The 23206-nt window shown below is 35.9% G+C and overlaps 2 protein-coding genes across 2 annotated transcripts; one reads left to right on the top strand and one right to left on the bottom strand.

Annotated features, from left to right (window-relative positions):
• The first annotated feature begins 405 nt into the window (after positions 1-405).
• LOC115245192 (protein charybde-like) lies at positions 406-10391 on the top strand. Its single transcript, XM_029823373.1, has 4 exons — positions 406-769; positions 2660-2843; positions 3330-3485; positions 3810-10391. Exons 1-4 carry the CDS (start codon positions 721-723, stop codon positions 3898-3900), a joined length of 480 nt encoding a protein of 159 aa, XP_029679233.1. The 5' UTR covers positions 406-720; the 3' UTR covers positions 3901-10391.
• An 11469-nt stretch (positions 10392-21860) lies between these two features.
• On the bottom strand, positions 21861-23200 carry LOC115245168. The gene is made up of 2 exons (XM_029823321.1): positions 22174-23200; positions 21861-22112 (listed from the first exon to the last, which is right to left on the bottom strand). The coding sequence occupies exons 1-2, from the start codon at positions 22450-22452 to the stop codon at positions 21861-21863; spliced, it is 531 nt and encodes a 176-aa protein (XP_029679181.1). The 5' UTR covers positions 22453-23200.
• Positions 23201-23206: the final 6 nt, after the last annotated feature.

The raw sequence follows: 23206 nt of genomic DNA, 5'->3' as shown, positions 1-23206 counted from the left end.
AGAGAGAGAGAGAGAGAGAGAGAGAGAGAGAGAGAGAAGAAAGAAAACGAGCATCGTGGATGAAAAAGAAAACCCGGTACGCTGGTGCTGTCACCGTCGGCCGTCGGCAACAGAACAGAACAGAACAGAACAGAACAGCGGATAGGAGATAGGATAGGGATAGGTCCCCTTTGGAGGAGGATCGCCTCTCGCTCGCTCGCACACCGAGCACCGAGCGCCGAACGCTGCCGAAGGCCGGCGCGATTACCACCGGAAACAGCCGAAACGCGGACACACTGTCTGAACGTCACGTAGGCAGTGTTGCTAGGCGGTCGACCGGTGGCGAAGGATGGCGCGGAGAGAGGGGCGGGTAGCTTTAACGGGGTGGGAGCCCCCCCTCGTATAAAAGTCGCGTCAGCGGCCGCCGGCTGATCAGTCGAGTACGTGACGTTCCGCGAATTCGAGGTACGGTGCATCTACCGCTTTGCGTATAACTACGGTGAAAGTCTCATCTTTTTTTTTTTCCCGAACATCGCTGATACTATTCCATCGTATTGTTCGAAACCGCTTCTCTATCGTGTTTCCGATATTCGTATATCTCATTCGTTGCTTCCGCTACACTATTGATTACCGAAAAAAAGATCGCGTTGTCGTCTCGCGGAGGGACGAAGCCGACGAGGAACGTCATACCATTGTGTTGGCTTTTCATCCATCGGCACCGCTGGACGTTCTCGCGAAATCATGGAGGTCCTGCCGTGTCCCGTCAACGTGGACTTTAGCAACACCAGAGGTAAGTACTCGATCCTATGTCATGTTGCCGATTCTCTTCCCAATTGTTCATTTTCTCCCGTTTTCGTCCCGTTTCAAGCGTCGATCTCCGTTCTTCGATCGTTGGAGCCGCTGTTCTCAGCTGACAACGCCGGTTGGAATCAGCTGATCTTTGCTCGCGGCACGATTCGTTTCGACTGATGAACAGCGCGACAAATTTATTTCAACTTTTAGAATGCGAACGGAAAATGGCAGATTTTATGAGATTTATTCGGCAAAAACTCGAATAGTTGTGTCAGTATTCAGTATCCTTCTTTCGATGATACGAGATACGAGGGAGAAAAGAAGGGGATGCCCTTCGATATTGTTTTTCCTTTCTATGTTCTTCGATTGTTCTTATTGTGCGTTTACATGCCGCTTACAGATTATCTTCGTCATATTTATAAATGGAAATTTTCCAGATATTTAAACGTTTTGTAATCTTGCGCTAAATAACTACCGAATTAACGAAAGAATACGTATGCAAGATTGTGTTTCAGAGATAAATTGCCTTTTTTAAAATAGAGTAAAAATATAAATATGTTGCTGCGTTTAACGTGACATAGGAAATATGACAAAATTAGAGTATCTTTATAAATAAACTCATCGCGTCTTGCAACTTTGTGTTAGTTTTGCGATTTTCGATTCGACGATGGTGATGGAAATATGTATTTCGAGAAATGTTAGAGCTAAAAAAAGCTGGATTGTTTAAATAAAATGGAATGATAGTTTTACTAAATTACTTTTACTAAAATTGCAATAAAGATGTGTAAGAATCGAGGTCAAACGGAGTTCATACGTTACCGACAACCTCGCCTCGTCTTAGCCGGTTGCTAGAAAGAATGAGCGAAGCGAGCACGGAATTATTGGTCGAGTAGTTGACGCGTGAAAGAAACGGAAATGTCATTATAGTTGAAATATATTATTTTCAATCTCTCATTTTCAGGCGCTCTCTCTCTCTCTCTCTCCTCCCTCATTAGAATAATTGATATTGAAAGTCTCGAGTGAGGTGAGAGAACTGGTGATCGGTGTTGCGTCAGCATCTTTTCTGACGACAATTCTTTGTGATATTACACGCTTACAGATGTCCGTTTTGAAATAATAAAATGATGATCTCAGCACACGCGCGCTTAATTCACCGAAAGATCACAGCTGACAATGAGATCGAGAAAAATAATTATATATATAATGCTTAATTTAAAACTAAAAATACATAATACTTGAAACTTTTAATCCGAGATGAAAATCAATATTATAAAACGTGATCGAAATTAAATTGGTTTTAAAGATTACATTCGAATGGAATAGCACGTATCATGAATCATCAAGAATCAAAATATGTTTTTCGTTTAACTCCGTGCGAGTTTTCGATTGCTTTCACAATCCAAAGATATCGATCGATTAATGTTACTTTAAGATTACGTCAGTTTACACTTTTATACTTTGGAAGAGAGATATTGTACACTCGCAAAGCATTCTAGACTTGCCGGTGTATACGTTTCAGCTATTGTGACGCTCCGATATTTTCTCGACAAAAGTCGAGAAAGAAAATTAAATTATTTATTATCCCAAATATACAGCTAACAATCAACGATCTTTAATCAGAAATAATTAATTAATGCCATGTAATTTGATTCTACATTCTAGAGTTTACTTCGACCAAAGTTTTAGTCGCGACAAAAAAATAATTGGTAAAAAATAATTAGTTAAATATATTAAATATTATTATAATAAAAGACAGAAAATAAAAAGAAAAAATAATTTACATCTTTTCAATGGATCACGTTTTAAAGACAATGTTACATTATCACTTTACGCGATATAAGGACAAGGTGAACATGAGCGCTCAATTCTATTTAATTAATTGTTATAGCTGGAAGTACGACGGACGAATTGGACGGTGCTTGTCAGGCGCTGGCAAAGAGGCTGGAAGTCGAGCTTAGGAGGGCTAAACACGCCCAGCTAGCCTGCGGCGAGGTTCTTCTACCGGCCAATTTGCTGCCTAAGGTAGCCAAAGACGTACTTACTATGGCAGAGAACGAGCCCTGCGGCCTTAGGTAAGTAGAGAATCTTTTCGTATCGCTACGATCCCCGTTAAAATCCGGAAAAATTCCAACGATTCAATATAATTCGAGAGTTCGAATAAACATTATTTCGTGCAACAAATGTCCATTTAGAAAGTGTAACGTGTTTTCCCCAAATTATCTTTCACGCGAATTATTTTAAATGTGATGATTCTAATATATATGAGATGTTTGGAATGCAATCTTTTCTTTGTCGTAATTTTTAACTCGCAAATAAATAAAATATTTGGTCACTCATTTATTAAAGTTTGACACCGAAAATTTAAAAAAAAAATGTTAAAATCTTCTTTAGAATAAATTTGTGGTAAAGCAGATGTTTCTTTATAAATGAAGTTTTAAAGTTTGATATATACCGTTTAAATTTTGTCGATGTATATGTGTGTGTGCGCGTGCGTGCGTGCGTGCGCGCGCGCCTGCGTGATTAAGAAATTAATATGTGTTTAATATAATTTGTTGCAGGGGCTGCACGCTATTCATTAGTTTCGAGACAGACAGCATGTGTCGCAAACTGTCGAAAATACAATGCGATCCGAGTGCTGTGTCGACGTTCGAGCTCTATCTCACATTGAAGCAAGACTACACGTCCTGGCACATGCTGCTACCTCAGTTCTTAAAGTGAGTATACTTCATGTAGTAGAGTCTTGCAATTAGAATTTGAAACTATTTTAAATTGCTTTTGTGTTAATAATGATTAAATATTCGAAAGTTTTCTCTATTCTGTTCTATATGAACTATTGTCTGAGTGAGATAACATTCTTTAATAAGATAAATCTTGTTGTTTCGCTTCTTAAATTAGCTATCGTTGTTCGAATCTTTATTTTAGTTAAATGAAACGATGTTACGATAAGATCTGTTTTACTTAAATCATATAATTGGATCGCGTATAATAATCATAGTCTATTCAGTCTTTCACACAAACATTACAACATTTTTTTTCAGAAATCTCACGCGCGGCGGTACCATCATGATCAGTAGGGACTTCACTCTGGAGAAGAAGAAACTCTACAGATCCTATCAGCAGTCTCATTGAAGGATTTCGGATCACAAATTTTGCACACGTTTTTCACCCGTTTTTTGCCTATGCGCGTAAACGGATGCGGCCACACATTCTTGTCAGTCTGTCGCCCTACGGGCGAATGTCAGCTGAATTTGTACAATATCGCAAGACCAGGGGAAGAAGAGATTCTAAGGATAACGGAAGCAACGATGCAGACCAGAGGTTAGACTTTTGTCGTTGTAATGACACGCGATCGCGAGGTTTTGCGTTTAACCCTTTAATCAGATAAATATGCGTTTGGATTTTCTATACAAAGCCACATTTCATTTTGGAGAGAAGTTTACTCTTGCGCGAAAAAGATTGTCGTGAATTCGAGAGAGATATAAAGTAATTTATATGGAAACATCGTTTTATACAGTTGCAGTGAATGCGACTGTCTTTCGAAAAATCGGATCTTGTGTCGAGCGTCTAATAATGTGTACATTTAATAATTCGAAAATTTTGGCGACGAGCGGTTTAACAAACCGAGATCTAAGGAATTAAGAATCCAGAAATTTCAGAATCTACAAGATTTTATAAAAGAGTTTGATATATATGTCGAGTTATTACACAGGAATTCTAAAAACTACAAGAATGATTTTTAAAACACATAGAGAGAATTTAAGAATCCAAGATAACGCCGAAGAATACGAGAACTAAATCGTCTGCGATGTCGAAGATTGCGTAGAATTTAAGGTACTTTCGGAGTCTAGTGGTTTAGATCTGGAATTGGAGGATATTGTAACAATAAGAAGTTTTGATGAATTTAATAAGAGATTTTCATTGTTAAGCAGCGAATCGGTTAAAGGGTTTAACGACAACATCACTCTTTATTTTGTCCGCTGTCGCCTTGCAATATTATATCCAAGGAGAGAGAGGCCTATGCATACGATAATTGTGATAGTGCGAAACAAATTCTATAATATATAGTAGCAGCAGCAGCAGCAGCAGATCTTATCGCGAGGAGATGCCCTCGCGTCTTCGTTCTCGAAGAAGAGATATGTGATTATAAGACTTGTAACAAATTTCACGTGATATGTAGCGAATATAATTAATAGTTTTAGGGAGAGAGAGAGAGAGAGAGAGAGAGAGAGAGAGAGAAAGTGAGAGCGTTTTACTGATTAATCATAGTCGGGTAGCTATAGTCGCGTCGGATGTGTTTAGCGATGATCTTTCGAAGCTTGCATGACAAGTGAGCGCACATTGTCCACTTTTTTTCTTTGCAAAATGCGAAGTGATCATGTTGAAATAATGTGGCAGTGTTTTCCAATGTAAGAATCTCCTTCATGGAGATCTCTTGCAGGATAGCCCAGAAGAGTGGGTAACAAGACTGTTATTTCGTGATTAATTTAACTGTTAACATTAACGTTTAAAATGATTCGATTTTATAACCGAAACATTTTAAATTAGGAAAAAAGTGCAAATTTAAAACTCACAATTAATTTTTATATTTTCGATTGAACTCCCGAGAAAGAGGATTTATCTTCTTTAAAAACTATATAGCAAAAGTATATTTCAACAGTGTGTTTACACAGTGCGCACACTTTTCTGGGACATCCTGTACCTCGGTTGATACAGATGATGGTACAGATCATCAGTCCATTTCATCATTCCATCTTTCACCGAACTTTCCCCCTTATTTCTCCGTCATTTTCTCCCTTCATAACAAGTCGCTGTATGAAAAATCTCATTAGATTAAAATAATAACGTTCTCTCTCGATGCTGATAATCATCACGCTAGATATCACTGATTAACATGTTGATAATCATGCCGCGCGAACGTGTGATTTGTTTCAACTTGTTCAAATCGTCCAACTTGTATCGAGAGCTGCGCGCTTTCGTTTTCGATTTGTACCAATTGGTTTTCATCTAAATTTCTATATTTTGTAAAATTTTGTTTTAATGAAATTCTGCGAATATACGAATTATTTTTCGATAAAACATGTGCGTTGATGAATATTTACTCGTCGTTGAAAACTTGGCGAGAAGCGCGGTACTTGTGGATCTCGTCAAAGATTTTTCGTTCGTTGGAATATTTCTAATCATATCGAGAGGATTTCTCAATGAAATAAGAGTTGAAAAAGCGGTGCAATTTCGAATACTTCAGAGTAGTAACAAATCTAAAATCGAGAGTTAAGCCAGAAAGGAAAATTGATCCTACTGTGTAAAACAATTGTATAAAAAGATAATTGTATAAAATAATATACAAAATAATGACGTAAACTTGTGTGTATATATGTATATATATATATATACACACGCATATATATCTACTAGGCTATAGATGTGATTGAGTTATACATCTTAATATAATCTAAAAATTGATTCATCTCGAAACTATATGGCTTGACTACTCTCTACATAATTTTTCAAACAGAGAAAGATTTTCAAATAGAGAAATAATGATGAACTGAGCTCTCGCGCTCCTCGTTTCACGCGCTGGGTGAAAAGGGGCGAAGCGGACACTCGGGTTAGATTAATGCTTCGCCATTGAACTATTGTTTAATCTTTGCTTCAGTTTGTCATATTATTATTATTCGTTGACTACCGTACGTACTACTACATACGTTGTGGTTAATATCTATTCATGTTTCCTTTGTGTATCTACATTTTTTATTTCTTTACTCCTTTTTGTTCATTTTTTTTAGTTCGCTTATTGGTCTTTTCGCTTCGTCGTTTAAATGCGATTAAAGATCTTAGTAGCGGTATTGTGATATTAAGAATTATAAAGAGTAATTAAGAGAGAGAGAGAAAGAGAGAGAGAGAGAGAGAGAGAGAGAGGAGAGAGTGCGTGATTATCGTTAAGGTTTAGATTAAGGACATTCGTTTCGTGAGGCTTCCTTCGCGGGATCGAGAGAAATGCGTTCGTTGCGTGTAAAATGTAGAGTTGTAGAGGAATACGAGCGCCCAATGTTACCTACGCGCGCGCGCACGAAACCGGAGTCGAAAATCTCTTTGTGGTTTATTTACAAAGGATGGCAACGTTTTAACCGGTCGAATCGAGAATAGTTGGTTCTCCTCTTTCGAATTGAATTAAAACGAATCTCGCGCGACGAGATTCGATGGGATTACATTTGGGGGCGAAGGGGGAAGGGGCCCGTTTCTCGATAAAACTTGATAAAACGGAGCCGTCTCTCTTTCAATGAAGACTTTCAATGAAAGTCAATGAAGCGTAAATGCTCTTGCAATAAAATTCACCGTTTGAGGGAAACTTTATGAATGGAGAGAAAGAAAGAGCAAAAAATATTATTTGTATATATATATGTTATTTTTTTATATACATTGGAATAAAATATAATTTTTATTGACAAACTTGAATTTTTTGGCATAATCCGATAATAAAATTTTAAAATTTGTCTTCTATATTTCAAAAGCTTATTACTTTTTTTATAATTAAGGGTTTAAACTATATAATCTCATAAAATTAGAATGTGTAAATTAAGCTTTTTTTTTCAGAATCTAAAAATAAGATCTCGCGAGAATTTTTTATACAGCATCTTTTATGATCTCGAAAATCTTGTAGATTAAATCATTTGTTTAAATTTTAGTCTAAAAATAAATTGAAATTTATATTCCATTTTATTGAAAAAATATATAAAATTAAATAATAATATGAAAAAATTTAATATAAGTAATAATATAACTTCGATGATACATATATACACACACATTCATCAATATCAATATTTAATCAAAAAATACGTATTTTTCGGTTGTTTATTATAGAATTCAAGAAAAAAACAGTTTATGAAAACGATTAGTACTTGAAAATTACAACCGTATACAAGTTTAATATGTCTCGTTATTCAAATTCTCATTAAAGATCCAAAGTTAAAGCGATTTTGGTCATTTTATTGAAAAGAAGTCAAAATTTAAAATGTCAACACTTCGAAATGAGAAATAATGAATTTACGACGAGTTCAAAACTTGTCTCTCAATGACCTAAATCCTAAATGATGGAATTGAACCGGTTAAAAAGGTTTAAGGGAGAGAGACACAATCCCGTCCAGAAAACTTTTTCCCATCATCCTTCGAGTCGTACATACATTTACATCCCCTTACTTTTTTTGCGAGGATAAAAAAAGGATGAAAGACATAATTAAAAATCGAACACAAGTGAGGCACAGCCACGTGGTTAAATAAATGCACGGTGTAAAATTGGGCTATTGTATTTGCACGAAGGTGTAAGACTGATTTGCTGAGATGACTTTACGAACGATGCAGAAATGTTGCCCGTTTCAAACCAGTCGGCACTTTATTGTAATACAGTGTGACTATAGAAAATTATTTTCCGAAAGGAGACACACTATCTAGAAAGATGATAAAAATTATTTCACGATAAGATACATGATATAAAGAAAAAGTTTTTCTTTTATTATTATAATTATCCACGTATAAATATCGATGTAAAAGAGAATCAATAATCTTTCCGGGAAATGATATTTGACGGATACTGTATATATTAACATGTAAATCACTGTAATCGGCAATTATTTGTTACAATAATAACAAACGCTACAAACAACGACGTCGCAAGTCGATTAATTGTTTTGCGTTGTAGAGGTAGAGCGACGGAAAGCAATACTCGCGGTTTCGTTCAATTGTTATTATCAGTTCGTTACGAATGCGTGTGGGTGAGTCATACGAATGTGCATACATTTTGTATAAAGTATAAAGTATTAATCATTTAAAATAGTTCTTTTTTTATATAAAAATGCAAAACCGATTTGAATGATGTGTATATATATTATCGGATATAATATAATTTATATTATATTGCCGCAAATATCGTATAATCTATAATGATATATTTTATAAAACAAATTCTCCAAGTATTGTGCGAAGTAAAAAAGTCAGATGTGAGAGCTATTAAAAGCTTGAAAACCACAAACTTTGTGATTTACTTTATTTATATATGCAATTTTATAATTGTTATATGTAGTGTGTATGTAAGAAAAAGAAAAACTCTGTAAAATTTTGAAAACTTATTAAAGGGAGAGACCGTCAGAGAGACGGTCAATGGTTAAATATGTATGGATGGAATAATTTATATACTTTCTGAAATATGTCACATCACGATAATGTGGAATATGATATAAAGACGAGAATCCTCATTAATTGCGTTTTTACGATGTGCAAAAATTTTATTACAAATGCAAAAATTTATCTCTTTTTTTTTTGTATAGAATTACTCCTACAAAGCATTAAAAAAATGCAAATTTTTTTCTAAAGGAAAAAAGGCAACATTATGAAACACACACGCACACACACACACATACATACATACATACACACACACACACACACACACAGAAACACACACACACACACACATATATATATATATACACATATAATGATACTTTTTTAAACGTATCTTTGGTGATCCAATGCGAGGGACACATTATAGAACTGAAAGAAGTCCAAACGATAACAATAACAATAATTCGATTACCGAGATGATAAGTTACAGTAACGAACATGCTTGATTGATTGTATCTGCGGTTTATCGTTTGTAGCGATTGTTTGTTGACAAGGTAAACGTTGGCTCGTGGCTCAATCTGCAAAACAACACATGTTACGCATGTCGGTGTTGCAAATTGCGTTACATTACAGGAAGACGCGCTCTCGTCTCACTCCCACGCGAAGTAATAATTTTTTTCTTTTTTTTTACGAACTGTCTCACGAAAGAATTTCCTGATCTCATGAGCGATTCAAAGCGAAATGGTTTATCATCTGCATATGACTATAAAGTACGCGAAAGATTCTTCAAATATCGCATAATCGCATTGCGATAATGGCCAAGTGAAATGTTTAACCTTAAACAGCATGAAATATATTTTTAATATTATTATACATATATACGAAGCTTCAGAGAGAGAGAGAGAGAGAGAGAGAGAGAGAGAGAATCTTTCTGAGAGATTCAGTTATTAAACAATTGAAGACCCGCAGGTTGCAAAAACTTATTCAAGAATCTATCAATCGATGATAATCTTTTTCTTTCTTCTCTTAAGGTTTCAGATTTAGAAAGGCTTCTTTTTTATACTGTTTAGGGTTAAACGTTAGGTCACCATGAAGTCGAATGATCGATGGAAGCGCGTTCTTCACAGGAAAAAAAGGAAAGATGTAAAAGATGTGAGAATGACAGTTTCTCGTATCTCGAGGATAGAAAGAGAGAGAGAGAGAGAGAAAGAGATATTTCGTGTAATGTTGCACAGCAATGATTTGCGTGACGCTCGCTGTGCTTTGAATATTTTTGTACCTTGCGCGATATATATGGAAGTCCGATTATACGTAGTTTCCGCGCGATAGTTTGCTCGCGATTAATGTCGCGGTTTTTTCAATATGTGAATAATCCTTTGCAAACATATTTTCCGTATTAAGGACCGCTATGTGATGTTATTTCTAATTATTTATAATATCTATGACAATTTATCTGCGTTCAAGGGAAACGCAAATAATAAAAAAAAAAAAAAAAAGATATATAAATCGGAGAATGGTGTGTTAATTATTTGCTTCCTCTCATAATTATTTATTCCTTTTATATCGTTTTGAGTTTTTTATATAAAGATCGTGAAATTTTTATTTTTATGTCGTGTTTTACAGAAAAATGAGCACGAGAGAAATTAAAATGAGTTATCTATTGCATGACGAAGGATATTTTTCCATTTAAAAATAGGATAAAGATAAATAAATATGAAATTGACAAATAAATATTGTTTTTTTGTAAAATAAAGTTGTATGTTCCCCGAAGATAATATAAACTAAACTATGGTAAACTCACTCTATGGTATAAACAAGGTGTCGGAAAAACGATGATTTATTTATGAAACTTTTTTCGTTAACAACTTTTTAATAAACGATGAGCGATGGCTAACCTTTGGATTGTTGCTCAGGAGGATAATCTTTATAATATATATGAAGAACAAGGTTATATTGGAGTTGCCTCTCCTAAACAAGACGAAACTTTACCTAAACTATTTTAAAAATAATACAGAGATGCAAATCTCGGATTTGTGCATAAAAGAATAATTGAATGCAAAATATAAACTTGATTAGTTAAATTAATTACTCTATTTATAAACCAAAAAAAAAATCTATAATGAGTTTCTTTATTTAAAAACAAAAGAAAAAAAATTGGGAAATACACAATTCTATAACAAATACCTGAAAAAACATACATGTTTCAAAATATTTTTCAAATTGTTGGAATCGATCATAATTGACTTCAAATTCGTCAGAATTTGTTATTAAAGAATAATACATCCGAACTGTGCGAGGTGTACGATGCGCAAACAACAACATATAAATATGTCGACGTAGCGAGAAAGGAGCTGTTATTGCTCGCGAGAAATGTTTTCGACATCGATATTTGCACACAGTTTGGAAATAAAATATGCATAAAATTTAATATCGATCGGATAAATTGGCGATAAGTAAATCATCAATAACGAAAATATATTTGTAAGGTGTGTGTGCATACACAACGCGCCGATATATGCATATGTATAATCAGTGCGTTTGTGTAAAGCGCATTTTGGATGAATTAATAAATATTGGACAAACAAAAAATACAAGAGCGATGCGTATAGAGATGCTTATAAAACGTGAAGGAGTGTGTGAAGCCTGGACTGAAATTCGAAGCGCGATGTGTTGAGGTTGAGGGGGGAGAGCCGCGTATTGTTTCAACTAGTTGCCGCAATTATCACGGCATACAAGACTGGATAGGAGAAACCGGTTTCGCGCGCGCGAACACGACCCGTTTGTCCGTATTTCCATCTTGAAAACTCGTATTATCGCCACCAACCGTGTTCTCCCCTCTCTCTCTCTCTCTCTCTCTCTCTCTCTCTCGTGAAAAATTCTATACTGCATAATAAAGCGTAAACCGGATCGCAAGTAAGATTGCGCAAGTTTTGTCGATCTTGGAGCGTTTCTCGTTCGACATTTTGCAAACTATTACGCGCGGGTCGCGATTCCCCTACGCGTCCCTATATATATATTTTTCTTCTATATATTTTATTTATACGAAATTCTCTTTTATATACAGAAGGAGAGTGCATCGCCTCGATACTACAATAATATCGTAGATAAGGATTTCTCCAACAGCTTCGTGATTTTTTTCTCGATGCTTTTAATTTTTAATAGAAGGAGGAAGGAGTTAGTTAACGACGAGAGAGTTATTTAATGGTAGCATATAAAAAAGTATACTTTTCCATCATGTTTAAAGTTAAATATTTTTGCGATTATAAGCTTTAAACTGCGATTCCGTCAAAGTAAAGTCTGTTTGAAGTTTAAGTAAATAATAAAGAATACACAACTTTAGTAAATAATATTAAAAATAATTATCTCCACTTTTAATAATATGAGAACCTCTCTTTCTCCTTCTCTCTCTCTCTCTCTCTCTCTCTCTCTTTTAACGTATCCTACGTACATAATATATACATATATTTATACATATATGTGCGACTTCGTGTTAATAGCTTGAATATGTTCAATGAGCTAAAATTAATGAGAACGCGCTTCTCGGGACATCTGTGTCCAATTTGCTGGCAAAAGAGTTCTGGCTTCTGGCCTGGCACGTATCCGCGAACGATCGAAAGCGTCCGGACGCGCGTCCTCTTCCTGAGATCTGGGATATCAATAATGCGTAAAGGGTAATTCTCGAGTCGCGCGCGATAACGGGCTGGCAACTAGGTGACCGTGCGCTCACAATCAGCTGATGGCCGGTATACCCGGTGCGCTTGCGCGCGCGCACACATTCAGGGACACGCACACGCGCGTATCCGCCTACCGTTTTCTCGCTAATGAGAGTCGGCGCTGGTAGACGACTTGCCGCTTCGAGAAAAATGTTATGATTGAAAAAAAAGAGCAAAGTGCAAAATAAATCTTTTATGATGTGTTTAAAAAAAGTAACGTTATCTTTCTAGCTAGAACGTAGGAGGATCTTGATGTACGGAACTTTTTCCAAAACGTAATGGCCAAGGAAATGGAGTATCTTCTCGGATATCACGTTATTTGAATAGAGCTCGTCGTCGTTTGCATAGGAATTCCTCGGTCACTCGGATACTAAATGTAGATATAAGAAATCGCGGCGATTGTCGATATTTCAATATTGTTCGTGTTGACGTCAAGTGTTATGTTTAGCGAAAACCGCAGAATTAATAACAAGGCTGTTTTTTTTCGTGACATCGGAGAGAACAGTTTCTCTTCATTCTATCTCTCGCGCAGTATGTTTTCCTTCGAGCAGCAAAGTTTCTTTTTATAAATCGAATGGCACCAACAAATGATTAATTCAATCCGATTTAACACGCTAAATTTTTATACTCATTATTTATCGTTATCTCCTCTCTATATAATTATTAAAGAATAACCAAAGAGAAATACTATCTCCATTTCTTCATATTTTCTGCAAATATCTTACGTTAGAAGTATAAAAGTAAAAAAAAAAAAAAAAAAAAAAAAAAAAAAAAAAAAAAAATAGAAAAAACTGCAACATATATTTTGTTTTATTATTCGTATCAATACTTTCAGATTAGTATAGGATCAATGTCAAGTGTAGTCCTGTAGTTTAGCAACGCGATGGAAAATAGTGATATATGTATATAATATATCTATTATTTACTTTTCTTTTCCGTTATCCGCAGAATGACATTGGATATTCTAGTTCCAAGCTATTGATACGTAAAATCCAGATGAGTATCAGCGGTGGCCCTCACTGTTTAGCGTTCTAAATAAAACGACTATATCTTTTCGTGTGTGTACCGCTAATAATAATGTAATAGGGAAAAAATTTGGTCAATTAAAGATAAATAAGAGAAAAATGAAAGAGAGATATATCAAGTTAAATAAAATTAAAAAATAAAAGAATATTTGAATAAAATTAAATAAAGGATAAAGCTAAATATCAAAAAATATCAAGTTTAATTGTTAAAAAGTTTAAACAAAAAATATATTGTAGAAAATATAAACTCTTCATTAATTTTTATTACCAGAATGATCATTTCTCTCTCTCTTTCTCTTTTCTCTCGAAAACGTGATGACTCTCTTCCTTACTCGAGGGTCGGTTTGCAGTTACTTTGGCTAATTTCATGCACGCATGTAACACACGCTCGTACAACGCGTAAGAGCGTTTATCGTTTGCATGCAAGTTCGTTTACCCCGATGCCGATGTAATAATCGCCATCCCTTATCTTGCCGTTTCCCGCAGTGCTCTCGCTTTCGCGTTTCGATCGCAGCGTTCCGCACCGATCGAGATATTCTAATCCTCCGCTTCTATGGCAAAAATTACATGATATTTTTGTCCGCGATTGAGATAATAGAGAAATAAAAACTAGGAGTAGCTAATTTCAAAGAAGAGAGAAACAATTATACAAGCTTCTATCTTTTTACTGTACAAATGGAAAAATAAGAAAAGATATCATGTATATATATGAAAATTCTATAAAGTGTGCTATATGTAAAACTCTGGTGTAAAATTTAATTGCGATTAATGATTTATACAAGATAAATAGCGGAAATATCTAGTACAATAGAAAAGAAGATCATTTCTCGTTTAAAAATAAGTCGAAAGTAGAAAAAGATACAACGTTCTTTGTATACTAAAAAAATGAAGTTTTTCTTAATGCTTTTTTCATATCCAATTTTTTTAGAAACCTAAATTATTTAAAATTTTTGTACTAAATGGAATATATTGTATTTTTGTGTGTGTGTGTGTGTGTGTGTGTGTGTGCGCGCGCGCGTGCGTGTGTATATGTGTGTATATATTAATAATCGCTGTCGAGGTAAATTCAATGTGATTATAATTACATAGGCATGTAATTGGTGGTCATTCATTATACTTAAAAGAGCATAAATGATATTATTAATTTTCTAAATTTCAGAATCAATTTTCGCAAGCAAACGCAGTGTCATACGAAAAAAATTTATTCTATATTTTTGCATGAGCAATCATCTGCTTTTTGATTGTATTACATTTTCCTACCATTCTCTTATGTTTATATATGTGCAAATTTTTTATATCTTTCATAATACACATGACATTTCTTTGTTCGTATTGACGTGACTCGCCCTAGGATAATAATAAATCCATTTATCTCTCTCTCTCTCTCTTTCTTTCTCTCTCCCTCTATTTACTTGGGTTCCCCTATTATACATAACGCCATGATCCAAACTTGAAACACATCTTCAACCATTGAACCCTTTTCGGAGTTCACGTTTGCGTAATAAATGGGCAATCTGCCCATAGTCTGTGACCAGTCGCTCTATTTTCATTTTAGCAAAGGCGTATTACATACAAAAATTTGCGTACCGTGTTAGAGATTGGTCCAACACCGGATTTTGACGCGAATTATTTTTAGCCAAGAAGATAATGATCTTTCGTGACGATCGATCAACGTCAACGTATACGTATATGTGCATATACACTACGGGCCAAGGATTTGCGAAATACCGTGACAATGAGGAGAACGTGTTGCTATGACAGTAAATCTGTTCATCGTAAATTGGACTGACAGGGGATTGGATCAACAACGGCGAGATCGAAAAATTGTCTTTTCATATTGCTTTACTATAATATTTTTGAGAGGCTATTAATTCAATAGCATAAAGTTGCTATAGAAGGACAATCAACTAAAAGATCATGTGATTATGTGAGAAAAATATATGTTTAGGAAAGAGAAAAATATGAAATCTTATAAAAAACGTATTATTTGTCAAAACGACTGATTATCTGTAATCTTTGTTTTCAGTTCTTGTAATTAGACAACTACAGTAAGTAATATGTATACGTGTACTGGGCAAAATGATCAAGAACGGGCGTCTCTTCTGAACGCATTCGTCGAAAAATTTAACGCTTTGAAAGAACTTGAATCTATCTCTTTATTCTCCCCGCGGAGAAAAGCTGAATCTTCGGCATACCGGTTCTTGGAAGAAAAAAAAAAAAAACGGATTCACGGACAAACGAATAAACGAAGCAAGTTTGTATTCTAAGCCGTCGATTATGATATATAAGAGCGGATTTAATACGATTTTCGGGAGCTACCTGTGTTACGTGGCGTGTAAGAAAGGTAGAACAAAGAAGTGTTTCTTATGTAGGAGTATACGACGACGCGAGGGAGCAGGCCGTGAAGGAGAGAGCGGGGTGCGAGAGGAAGAAAACAGGAAAGATCGCCTGGACGAAGATAGCAGCGCGGCACAAAGACGTCTCTTTTGCTACCCCGCTGAGCGCATGATATCAGCATCTTCCTCTCTTGCTCTCTCTCTCTCGCCTGGACGAAGATAGCAGCGCGGCACAAAGACGTCTCTTTTGCTACCCCGCTGAGCGCATGATACCAGCATCTTCCTCTCTTGCTCTCTCTCTCTCTCTCTCTCTCTTCTCTCTCTTTCTTTCCTTCTTTCTCTTCCTTGCCTGTTTGGCCTGTTATTTTCGCCCACATCAAGAGCGGAAGAAGAGAGAGTATACGAGAGGCAAAGAGAAGAAGAGGGCTTTACGGAAGATAAAGAGCAGGCTCGGATTTAGGGTAAGCGAGTTGTTTTCATAAAATTCTCAGATTTTTCTCTCTGCGTAATGTCGGTCACAAAATATATATTTTGCACCAAAAAATATTGAGATGTGTATCAGAGAACAATATATCATTTTTCCAAAGTAAACATCGAAACAAGATAAGAAACAAATTTTGTTAGAGACTGTCGTAAGGCAAGTTGTGTTCTTTTGGTATCTGCGTTATCGGTTATCCATTTGAGGAAGAATTTGTTGCATCGAATATATATTGTTTAAAAATATTCTTTGTTTCAAGAAAAATTAATTGTATAATGTATTTAGAATATCGATAACGACCGAAGAATAAATTAAATCGTTGAAACAAATTTTACTCCGGTAAATTATACACCTGCTTTCATTACTAGCTGCTTTTTCAAGACAGTTATCGCGTGATAAATCCGACAGTTGCTTATTTTTAGTAAAATCGTTCAGATCTTGATCGTTCTGAGGCTTTGACATCTGCAAATCCGACTCTGGCCAAGAGAGAAAGAGAAAGAAGGACAACATGAGAAAGAAAAAAGAAAAAGAATAACCGGATAAGAGGGGCGAGAGGCAGCAACATGAGAGAGTAGCGGTAGGGGCGAAAGAGAAAAGGGAGAAGTGTGTTGGGGAGGAGTCGTAAAGCGGCAAAGGAACGAAAGACGGGTTGGACGAGAGAAAGAGAGAGAGAGAGAGAGAGAGAGAGAGAAGGGGGAAGAAAACCGGAGTCGTGGAAAGAGGGGGGATGAGGAGGGGGATAAGAGAAAGAAGATGCACAGCAAAAGAGAGAAATTGAAGTGAGCAAAGAAAGAGAAGGACAAGAAAGGCAACGAGGGGGTAGAGGGAACAAAGAGAGAAAGAAAACATTGCGAAGGCGAAGAGCCGAAACGGTAGTCGTTTGTTGAGACGATCCTGCTATAAACAGGTAGATCGATATTGACACTTCAACCTGTATTTTCTGACCAGTCATATAGCGTCAAATGCGCTTTTTTATTTGCACATTCGGCAAACGTAAACGAGATGTAAATTTCTATTACAGCAGGTTGACCGAACGAGAGATTTCGATCTCGGGATGCTCTTCATAAAATGAGATACAATACAGATATGTATCTCTCATGTTATGTTTTTAATTTGTAGGACTGTATTTGTCGGGAATAGTGAATGAAATTTTAAGAGTGTACTTACAATTAGATTATATTTCACAGATAAATTTAATTAGTTAATAGGATCTTTAGTCTTCATATGCAACATTTAAATTTATTTTATATTTTATATTGATATATAAGTATACGTACACAACAATTTATATCTAAATATATCTAAAAGTTTTATAAAATATACTAATCGCACGCGAAGAACTTGTACGAGTTTGTAAATTGTGATAACAATATAACTCAACATATGCTCTTTAAACATTTTTTATCAATCTATATAACAATTTTACTATTTCAAAACATATTATAAAATAATTTTTATAAATATATCTCTGTCAAAAAAATCAAATTTTCCTGATTACACAGAATACAATATGAACAAAATTAGCAGCAAAAATAAAAAGCACTACAAAAAATAACAGAGACGATAAATTAAAAAAAGGAATCTCTGATGTATTCCCGAAAAAGCAATCTTCGATATATACACTTGGGTATTCAACTGGAAACACGAACAAGTTTCAAAAAATCATAAAGATTACGATGAGAATTGTTAAGACTTTCACAATAGGAATTAAAATACAATACCGGCGATTTTGATAACGTAGAAACCACGAGCTAAAGTGTTTCTCGAGAATACAGCTGGTGAATTTTTGCAACTGCCCGGAGAAGACAATTTCAAATGAAATCATATATGTGAATTTATTCTACATATATATATATACACAGTTCTTTACAATTACAAACTTTTATATATAGTTGTAAGTTATACACACATATTACACATATTACGTATGATTTTTTGTTTTTTTACAAAGATATATTTATAAAAATTATTTTATAATATGTTTTGAAATAGTAAAATTGTTACATAGATCGATAAAGAATGTTTGAGGTACGTAAAAAAATTTAAAATTTTATTAGTATTATTTTGTTTGCTATAATAAGAAACATACAAGTCTTTTTCGCTCGATATTTTATCCGTATATAAAAAAAGAAAATTTTCTGCGCCAATCAGTATAGTCCTTTCTCTACGATTAGGGTGCCGAAATATCTAGGCCCCGCTGTGATCGACAGTATGGACGCATTGGAAACGACAGGGGCGAAGGGAAACGAGATGGTAGGGAACGAGTGGTAGTAACACGGTGGAACAGTCCACTGCAGGAACAACAAGGATGGATATACATGATCTCGACATATGAGACAAGGACGCCACTATTCGCCCGTGGAATATTCCGCTGAACTCCGGAGCGGGACCATGCAGGATTGGCAAAGAGTGAGAGAGAAAGGGGAAGAGGAAAGAGGGGGTGGAGGGAGGGGGGAGGGGAGAAAGAAAAACCCCGAGAGTTAATGTTCCACACGGAACTACTACTAAACCCAGTGAGAGAAACACGAATCCGCATTTTGTAGAAACGCTTTCTCTTCTCGCACGAGAATTATACAAAAATATAAAAAGTGTTTTAAAAAATACCGTAGAGAAATAAAAATTGCGCGTATTTTGATTTTAACGGCATGAATTGTCAATATCGGTTAATGATAATTTTGATTTAAAAGTTTAAGAGCGCATATTATTTTTCGATAGATTCTATATTGATATGTTATATATGATACAAAAATTATTTATATGCATTTATTTTTTATTTGTGAAAATAAGAAAACGGGATAATTGGTGTGACATAAAAATCAGATTATCTATATGATATCAAATTCACCGAAATCACACCGATTTCAATCTCTGATCATAGACTACATTTACACGTCACCCTTAATCGGATTTAATACATCCGTCGTTTTAAAACTGACCAATCACGACTACTCCTCTGAGAATGGAATAACTGTGATTGGCCAATTTTACTACGTAAAACCGATACATATTAATATTATTACTCAATAAAATTTTGTAAACCTGATATACAAATGTGAAAGGAAGATGCAAGAAATTTCTTAGTGTAAATTTATAAGAATTGAAATTGTGCTAATATTATGCCCGTTTTATTTACTTGTTCGTTTTCCAATGGGAAGAAGATTTCGTAAAATTACACTTTTCCAAACAATATTAGGATGAAAATGTAGGTCTCTTCGCAAACCTCTCTAAATCGGTCTCAACTGCGTTTGAAAATATAGTAGGCAACATGGCGAACCCGCGCGTGCGCGATCCATAACTTCTATGCATCATAAAGGCGGGAGCACAGACTTTTGCATAAGCGCATAAAACCATAAGCATAAGGAAATGGACCAATCAATTTCTTTATGCAAAAGTCTGTGCTCCGGTCCTAATTATACTATTGTATATAGTAAAAGTCTGTGGCTCTGTGGCGCGATTTTATGGACGCGATTCACTCCGCGCTGTGGCTGTGGCGCGCTTAAACATGACAGACGGACGCGCGTGCGCTCGATCTAACTTTGTAGCGCACTTAAAGAGGGCAAACGCGCGTGTGATTCACTCCGCGAGACGGTATCTCTCGTATGCGCGATAAGAATATCGGACAGATGATCATATCAATCACACTCCCGACTTACATCTTAATTAAAGCGTCACCAACAATCGCTTGCAATTTCCAATCCGCATTCGCGCAACACATGGTTCGTTTCGACAAGGGGAACGTGAAAATTATGGTGCGCTCGAACCGCGAGTCCAAATAAACGTGTTTGTGTTGCAACTTGCAACGCGGCGCTGTGCAGAATCATGGCCGCGCATGCGCGTGTCCGATCTGCACGCTATCTATGTGATATAGGCTGCGTTCCGATATTCACTGCCAGTACTGAAAATCTATAGTTTATGTCACGTACACTATAGATTTTCAGTACTGACCATAGACATAGTATATCTTGACCAAGCGTTTGCCTTTATTTAAGGAGTGGGGTAAAGATACAAACGTAGAAAAGAATATACTCCGTTCCGTGCTCCTTGCATTCTCTCTCGCTCGCACGTAGCATAGCGTACTCTTTCGCTTGGCCCCCACTCCTCAACACTCGGTCTAGATATACTATGTCTATGGTCTAGATATACTATGTCTATGGTACATGGTACTGGCAGTGAATATTGGAACGCAGCCATATTTGCACACTAAACGCGATCTCGATATCGTCAAAAAGTAACTATTTATCGTCAAGTATCTGGAATTTCTGTTATAACGGTATACGACATTTCACTCGGGACACGTGATACTCAAATATATTCGTCATTCTCGTACGTAGCAATCTTTTACAAAAGAAATACGCGACGTTATTGCAATTTGGAATAAATATGGCGGGAACGATGACTGCGCAAGCGCATTATTTATATACTCAAGGGGGCCTATTACGGTTTCTGGAACCAAGTAAAAATTACAAAAGTGAGGAAATTCGCTAGAGTATCTACAATTTCATTTGTCAAAATCTAGTAAATCTGTTCACTTTTGTAATTATCACCTCGTTTCAAGAACCATAATAGGGTATCATGATAAGGTAAAAGATAGATAGCGTGCAGATCGGATACGCGCATGCGCGGTATCCATGATTCTGCGTAGAGCGTAGAGCGCCGTGTTGCAAACGCACCAATTTGCAACTTGCAATACGTTTGTTCGGACTCGCGGTTCGATCGCGTCGTATTTTTTGCGTTTTCCTCGTCGAAGCAAACTGCGTGCCGCGAACGCTGATCGAGAGTCTCGGGCAATCGTTGGTGATGCATTAATTGAGGTATCGCGACGGTATTTAATCGTCTTTCTCCGTGATCCGTGATACTTTAATCGCGCGTGCGAGAGACACCGCGCGCATGCGCGTCCGCCATATTTGAGCGCGTTACAGTTTTCAACTTGAACCGTTCAAGTTGAACGAAGTCATCGTCAGTTGTCAGGTCAGCTCGTCACTCGTCAGTTTGACCGTTACGTGTGTCGTTGGTGTTTCGCTAGCAAAGTGCCCGTGAAAAGTGTCGAATAATCGTCGCGAGTGAGTTAATCGAGTGACGTGACGTGATAATCAGTTATCTCTTTTATAATGCCGAAATGATGTGTAAGAGACATTGTGAGTGAAGTTGTTACTTTTACATTCGCATGAGTAATTGCAATGAGTTTATTGGCATTTCCGTAACTTTTCATTATTTTTGCCTTATTGATTACTAAAAACTGATGATTTTCTGCAAATTATATGAAAAAATATAATCGATTCTCTGGATTGAATTTATCTTTTTTTAACAGAATAGAGTATATATATATACTGTGATTAGAAAAAAATTGTTTCACAGCGCCGACAAATCTCTATGTAAATCTATTTTCTCTCTTAATTAAAATATCGCACGGTTATTGTAATTATGGATCCGTACGGATCTTCATACTATATTTTAATCGTTCGTTTTTACGGCGCGATGCACCTTTCGCGCAAGGAGCCTTGCAATAACTCGACGATTTTTGAGTTGTAATTAATCTATCGAATCGTCCGTATATCGTTGGGACGCCTCGCGATAATCGAGGATCCTTAGCAACCGGTGAGGGTGTCTCATCATCATCCGGTGTCCAATCGTCGGATATCATCCCTTCATCATCGTATCGCAGATGCGCCCACTAAAACAGTCGCGTAAAAATAATACGCTATTTAATTTGTTGTTTTCTTTTTTTTATTTACCTGAAACACGCGCATCCAAGCCTCGTGGGCGCAATTAACAACAAAGCCATAGATCCTTCTCCGCAAATAACCTTCGCGAATCGCCTCCTCGGCCGATCGGACTATTTCCTCGCGTATGGAGCCTACGATATGGCTGATACGTTCTTCTTCTAATATCTCTTGCCATTTCATCCTCGGGATTCGAGAGGGAGGAGGTAAAAATTCTCCAGGGCTCCCAGCAGACATGTGCGAGACGGACAACGAATTCGCATCGTTGTTGCGTCGCAAAATTTTTGGCATTTTTGTATGCGTTTCTAGAATATAGTTTTCGCTTTAACGCTAATAAAGGCAAAAAATTAGCATTGTGCTAATAAAATTATATTGTGCTTAAATTTTTTCAATGGCCGCGTGGCATGAAACATGTTATAAAGAATTGACTTGTTAAAATATAAGAGAATCTCTGAAATAGGAAAGGGAAACGGGAAACGGGAAACGGGAAACCTCTGAATGTGAAATTTATTTTTAAAATATTGCGTCCTCTAGCGAGTTATTTATGCGTTTCCATTTAACTATTACGCATTGAAGCAGTTTGATTCTTCAAAGATTATCGAACAACAGAGTTAATTCGTATTTGGATTTTGATCGTCGATAAAGATGTTTGTCGTTGTTTTTAATTTAAATTATACACGATGGAATATTTTGTGTAAATCGAGAAAATGGGTGAGAAAAAATAAACTGGAAAATGAAATTATAAACGAAAAGTCAAAGACGATGTTGCTCGTAACATTCAATATAGATTTATTGTCTCAAGATATTGTGTGTATTGAAATTTACAATGGTATAAATAAGATAAATTTAGCGCACGTTATAGAAATAAGCCGCATCTAAATATGAATCGTCGACTCTATCTTTCATTGATAATACATTACTTTTTAGTGACAAATTTCTAATTTAAGGCCTTGCTGTTGATTATTCCTTTTTTCCAAAACTATGAATCTTACAAAAATGATGGCAATTAAAAGCGCTAATAAAATCATTTCTTAAAACGACGCTC

The sequence above is a fragment of the Formica exsecta genome, unplaced genomic scaffold (assembly GCF_003651465.1).
Source record: "Formica exsecta isolate Colony F162 unplaced genomic scaffold, ASM365146v1 scaffold928, whole genome shotgun sequence".
Lineage (NCBI taxonomy): Eukaryota > Metazoa > Arthropoda > Insecta > Hymenoptera > Formicidae > Formica > Formica exsecta.
This window is presented reverse-complemented; position numbering and strand designations above follow the sequence as displayed.

Bases quoted from the DNA above. Each gene is read 5' to 3' on its own strand.
- LOC115245192 (XM_029823373.1), top strand. From the start codon at position 721: ATGGAGGTCCTGCCGTGTCCCGTCAACGTGGACTTTAGCAACACCAGA. The intron at 2,844-3,329 runs GTAAGTAGAGAA...AATTTGTTGCAG, and splicing joins AACGAGCCCTGCGGCCTTAG to GGGCTGCACGCTATTCATTA. The intron at 3,486-3,809 runs GTGAGTATACTT...ATTTTTTTTCAG, and splicing joins CTGCTACCTCAGTTCTTAAA to AAATCTCACGCGCGGCGGTA.
- LOC115245168 (XM_029823321.1), bottom strand. From the start codon at position 22,452: ATGCCAAAAATTTTGCGACGCAACAACGATGCGAATTCGTTGTCCGTC. The intron at 22,113-22,173 runs GTAAATAAAAAA...CGACTGTTTTAG, and splicing joins CTTGGATGCGCGTGTTTCAG to TGGGCGCATCTGCGATACGA.